The following is a 6,082-nucleotide window of genomic DNA, read 5'->3' as shown; positions in this document are numbered from 1 at the left end:
TTGGCACAAACCTGTGCGTAATTAGCATTTACCCCACTACTGCTGCCCCTCCATCCTAGGGTTTGAGATGGTGTTTTCTGTGAGGGCATAGACAAGAGCCAGGGTCAGCACTGCCGTTCGGGCAAATTAATCAACGGAAGGGGTAAATACAGCTCTCATGTGAAGTGTATGAAGTCCCTAGGCAAGGCTTGCCACGCTCCAAGAACAAATTATTGACTGTAACGCCCCCACTGTAACGCAGGCGGGGGCGCAGAGCGGGGCTGAGGGGAGCCCGGCCCCGCTGAGGCGGCTCTTCCCGCCCTCCCCTCCCGTCCCCGCGCAGGCGCGTTGCGGAGCTCGGCGCAGGGCTGCGGCCGGGCCGGGCCGTGCCGGGGGCTGTGTGCGCGGGGCGGCCCGCGGGGAGCCTGAGGTGGGGCGCGGCCGCGGGGCGCGGAGGGAGGCTGAGGGGAGGGGGAGAAGGGGCCGGAGCGTGCCCGGGGGGGGCGTTATTTAACGGGGGGGCCCGGGAGGCGCTTCCAGAAGGATCCGCGCCGAGCCTGGCCTCGCTGCTTGAGGCCGGGTGCTGCTGACCGCCGCTCTCCGCTTCTCCCCCCGCAGAGCGCCGCTGGGGACGACGCCGGCCGGCCGCGGGGACAGCCCGTGCTGCGGGGATGAACGCGGAGATGGACGGTAACGGCGCGCTGCGTGCCTCTCCGGCGCCGGGTCGCTGCTTCGCGTGGCGCCCGGCGCTGCCAGAGGTTGCATTAAAGCTCCTGTGATTTGTTGCAGCTGTGGAGGCTGAGAATCAGGTGGAGCTGGAAGAGAAAACGCGGCTTATTAACCAGGTTTTGGAACTGCAGCACACGCTCGAAGGTTAGCAGTTTGGCTCCTCAGGTTTTTGATAAGCATGGTGTTAAGCAGAAGAGGAGAACCTTGCTGTTCTGCCCTGTCCTAGGCTGAGAGTGCTGCTGTCTGGATGTGTGTCACTTACGTATATGAAGGTACATAAACAAGGTCTCAGAAGTTTTAGTGATGCCAGCCGCTTCCCCCTCCCTCTTTCTGCAATGTATTATTTGCTTGATTCTGATAATACACAGCCTTTGAGTCTGCTCATCACTGGACTTCCATTTCCAAGTAGCTCAGTTTGCAGTAACTTAATTCAAAAAGTCAAGAGAATACAGGTTAGCAATTAGTTTGTGTGACACACTTGTCATAAAATACTATACTACAACGTAATTTAGGGAAAATGGGTTTCAGATAAAACCTGGGAGTAACACAGTGGGAATACCTTAAGGTATTCAAGGTAATACCTTAAAGCAGTGTTTCAGATATTAAGAGATGTGAATGGTTTGATGTAGGAACATAAAATATATTTGTTATTATATGCAATACTGTCTAACTTTTTTTCTTATAATATCACCTTTGCAGATCTCTCAGCACGAGTAGATGCTGTTAAGGAAGAAAACTTGAAACTGAAATCAGAAAACCAAGTTCTTGGACAGTATATAGAAAATCTGATGTCAGCATCTAGCGTTTTCCAAACCACTGACACAAAAAGCAAAAGGAAGTAAGGGTTGACTCACAAATGATGTCATTGTATTGCTGCTGTCTTTTTTTGTTTTAATTGGCATAGGCTTCATGAGCTAAAATACCTTAGTTTGTGGCTTTACTGGATACCTGAAAAGCATAAACTTCAGTGATAAGCAGAATTAAGAACATCATCATGAACAGGAGACATAAGTTTGTATATTGTTAAGATTAAGCAATGTGCAAATATAGTATAGAGATTTACTAGATTTTCATATTTGTTTTAAATGAGCATATCTTGTTAAAAACTGGATTCAGTTTGTCAGGTTAAACATGTGTATGTTGGCTCTCTTTGAGGTCTTAGGGTAGTGTTCTTGACTAGCAAAATAATAGTTATAAAATGGTGTTGAAAACTTACTTGATAAAACTATTCCAAGTCTAATGGCATCACCTTTTTCACCTCGAGTATAGTTAGATTACTGTATAGTACTGTCCATATCTCTGCAAAGTAACTTTAAACAGAAGCCTATAAACCAGTTAGGAATTTTTGTGAAGTAGAAACAATACGACATAGTTTGCAGGGTTTGCATACAAAGTTACAAGATTTTTTTGGAAGGACGAAGGTAAGGGAAAGGGAACAAGGATAAGCAATGAGTATCAGGTAAATACCAAATTGATGCAATATTAATGTGTCTCATTTGCAAGATCTACCCTTTAAACTGTTTTTATTTCTTTGTTTCATCAAAGAATGATCATCTGCATCATAATGTATGATCTTCCTGAAGTTTTCCAGTTGTGTAGTTAACAGTTACAAAAAAAAAATATACTAAGTAATAAGCTTGACAGAAATAGAAAGCCAGCAGTGTTCTTCCTCATGCTCATTGTGAACAATGTGCAGAGAGGTAGTAAGAACAAGTCTTTCCTTACCACCTTTTTACTTTGTTCCTGAAGTGCCAAACTTGTCTTCGCTTCAGGCCTTAGAGCAGCTGTTTACCTGACTCAGAGCTAGCTGGAGCTTGTGAAGCACCTCCTGAGGCACAGCACAAAAACATCCAAGGCACGAGAGACAGCAGCGGCTGTTGCCTTAGATCTGTGCTGCTCTGAGCAATGCCTAGCATCAAGGTATCCTGTTTTTCACTGGCTTGGTTTTGCTAGAAGGTTTTGGAAAGGAGCTCAGCCCAGATTCTGGGCACCAGCACTTCCCATAGAGGGGTATGTCTAGCATCATCAGTATTAAGGAAGAGCAGAAGCTGAAATACAAAACGTAAGTTTTAGGTCAGTACTCGGTTGCATGTTTCACCTTGCCATATAGCACCACGGCAGACCTGTTTACAGATGTTACCTAAAGCTGAGGTCTGTCTCGTAATGAAGCTGTTTTACTTTAGCTTTTAAAAAGAGGAAGCCATTCAACTTTGTTGTGATGGATCCTGTAAAATAAAGCTGCAGGAAGTGAATCAGTGGATGTCACGGCAGAATAAGTCCATCTCAAAACACACTTCTTGGCAGCTAAGTGCTGCTATTTCTCAACTGTAAGCTGATAGTGTGAGGTCTCCCTCTCCCAAAGGAGAGTCCTCCCATACAGGTCGGTATAGCACTCACTGGAGTGTCAGCGGAGTCAAATGACTGCGAACAAAGCACTAACAGTTTGTCTCAAAGGCTGCTTACGAGTCTGTGTCAAGAAATCAGATTATGAAGAAAGTTTTACCTGCCAAGGCACAAGTGGCTGATACTGTTTTTGTCACAGGGTCCTATAACCATCTAACATTACTTGTAAATGTCTCTGGACTGCTTTGTCACTTTACTGCCAATCTGAAAATTTGAATAAGTCCAAGAACTTCTAGCAGATAGAATAAATTGCATGGCTAGTCCAGGGTTCGAGCATTAAAAAAAAACACCCAAGCACTTGACTTCTAAAAATTTTATTTCATTATAGCCATCCTAGCTTTAAAGCTGTGTCACTTCCACATCTCCATCTGCACTGTAGGAGATACCCACAAACACCAAGTGGCGACAGAGCATGCACTTTGTTAGACTTCAGCAATTTTCCCAAGATCACGTAATCTTAAAATCACAGTTGTGTATTGTAAGATTGGATAGTGATATTTTATCTATCGGTCTGTATATAGTAGTCATTTCATCTATATACCATTTTACATCCCACTGCTGTGGCCTTCATTTAACTTATGAGCATTTTAAAAGATGTTGTATTTCTGACTTTACACTAAATAAAAACTTGATTTGTCTCACTTTGGTTCAGTATTTATAAACCCTAAAACTTCCTGCAACTACCTGTAGTCAGAAGGTGGAAAAGTAGGTTTGCTATTATCTTAATTGTTTCTACACAGTTGAAGTGTCTGAGAGATGAGATGTAATTATCAAGAGTTGAGATTAAAACTGGGTTAATTACCGTTTTCCATAAGCTTCCAGTTCCTGACTCACTTGGTATTTCCACCCATGAATCTTAGTATACTTTGCTGTTCAAACTAAAAGGAAACAAAACAAAACAAAAGGCTTGGCAGACAGCATCCACTGTTTTCAAAACTAAAACTTGCCAATCTCTATGTGGGGTTAACTTTAAGTTGGAAGATTTTACCTTTTCCTATCCAGTTAGCTAGCTCTAACATTAGACAGGAACTGGAATTCTTATTTCACCATGCCTTTATAACAGAGGAAGCTAACAGGAGGAAATCAAGTTGGAAGAAGCCTACCCATGTTCCCCCAGTCCTACATAGCCTCCCCTGAATGTAAAGATTCTCCATCTGGGCCTTGCTGCTGTCTGTAAGGCTGCCTGACTCAGCTGTGGCATAGCTGCTGGGAATGCAGGCTGTGGAGGTCGGCTGCTCATGTGGTTCCAAAGATGACTGTCAGCTTTAATAGCAAGGCACCCTGTAAGAGGGTTATCATTAGTTGATTAATTTCAAAGCACTTTCAAGCAACCAGGATCAAGTACTTTTCTTGAAATGTGTTTGGTGATAAGTGAGCTACACTCACAAACTACAGGATAAAATCTCAGAGTTAAAAGTATCAACAGAAGGGTTCCTCTTTTGCCTTTTTTCTCATCTAGAGCCTCAAGTCCACTAAGCTCTGATATTTCTCCCCTAATTACTAGCGTAAGACTAGATCCAAGTAAACTGATGTGCATGAGGATGTCTTTTATCTGCAGGTTCCAGGTAATGGAAGTCATTAAGCCAGTATTAAAGAGCGAGATAGGCCTTACAAAGCCAGTACTGTTGCAAAGAGCACTCTCGAGTCATGACCTCCTAAAACAATTTTACCTGTAATAAATGAGTCTGTCCTTCTTGAAATAAGATACAAAAGATACTGATACGGCATCAATGAAGACAAATCCAAGTTCAAGAACTTAAGGGAAGACTAACATCCCCTATAAGGTGACCAATCCCTGAAGTAACTATATCATTACCAAGAAATCAATGTGCAGTGATTTAAAAACAATTGTCGTTGACTTCATATGCTGAGAAGATATTTAAGTGAACGGACTTCTTGCCAGTCACAAGAAAATTTGTCAGATTGAATATAAACTAATGTATTTCTCTGGTTTCAGCATATGACTGCTTTTGCTAGCAGTTTACATACCACCAGTATAGGCAGCTGCCAAGCAGCAAGAGGATTCCAGTAACTGGTTTTATTGTTTGTTTTAATGTACAGTTGAACTATTTCAATATACAGTTGAACACAGTAACAAAACAAAGTTTTTCTTATGATGCGCAGTTTATTTAAACTATATTAAGAGAATGCCCAGGTACTCACATCTGTAAAAAAAAAAACTTAATCCATCAAAAATTTGTATCTATGTTAATAAATTTCATGTTAAGCAAGAATTATTAAATATTTTCAGGATGTAATGTACACTTAGCAAGTATTCTATAAACAAAGCCTATACCGTTCTGGCTTGGAACATGAGAACTATAAAAGTTTGAAAAAAATCATTTGTATTTCAGTTCTGTAGATTTGATATCTGCATTCAAAAAAGCAAAACAAGTCACATTAGTTAACCACTTGTTCTATGAGTATTCTATTTTGAAATAGCTCTTAAAATACTGTAACCAATGTCTAAAGTGAACAGATGACTACCCATGTAACAGTATCAACGGAAATAAATAATGTACAATAAAAATTGTTACTAGCACTAAATCATCATACAAAAACAATTATTGCATTTAGCTCTGCACAGGAAAAAAAACACATCTTTTCTCTTAGCAGTGTGAACTGCTGTAGATGCTACATCTATACCACAATCCTCTTTTAGCTGAAATGTGTCAACAGCTAAAATGTGTGCTAGAGCTGCAAAAATATTATAATTTATTCATGTTTTTAAAAATATTTAGAGTAAAAGTTTATCTCCAACTAATACTAATTTCTAAGAATCCTCAAATCTTAAGAATCTTAATTTTTAAATCAGTTGGCCAACTTTCAATTTCACTTTTATTCTAGATTTGAAGCATCAGCTAACTCATCACAGATGGTATTTCCTCTTAAAAAAGGGAATCGACGTTTGGGAAGGTTAAAAGAGGTTAGGGCTTTAAAAGAGCTTAAGTCGCAATGAGTCTCATTTCTC

General features: G+C 41.2%; 1 protein-coding gene across 1 annotated transcript; it reads left to right on the top strand.

Moving 5' to 3' along the window:
* The first annotated feature begins 315 nt into the window (after positions 1-315).
* On the top strand, positions 316-3,752 carry SCOC (short coiled-coil protein). The gene is made up of 4 exons (XM_084285530.1): positions 316-409; positions 598-669; positions 769-852; positions 1,408-3,752. The coding sequence occupies exons 2-4, from the start codon at positions 651-653 to the stop codon at positions 1,548-1,550; spliced, it is 246 nt and encodes an 81-aa protein (XP_084141656.1). The 5' UTR covers positions 316-409; positions 598-650; the 3' UTR covers positions 1,551-3,752.
* The last annotated feature ends 2,330 nt before the right edge of the window (positions 3,753-6,082 follow it).

Source organism: Netta rufina (assembly GCF_964035555.1).
Source record: "Netta rufina genome assembly, chromosome: 4".
NCBI lineage: Eukaryota > Metazoa > Chordata > Aves > Anseriformes > Anatidae > Netta > Netta rufina.
This window is presented reverse-complemented; position numbering and strand designations above follow the sequence as displayed.

Bases quoted from the DNA above. Each gene is read 5' to 3' on its own strand.
- SCOC (XM_084285530.1), top strand. The intron at 853-1,407 runs GTTAGCAGTTTG...TCACCTTTGCAG, and splicing joins ACTGCAGCACACGCTCGAAG to ATCTCTCAGCACGAGTAGAT.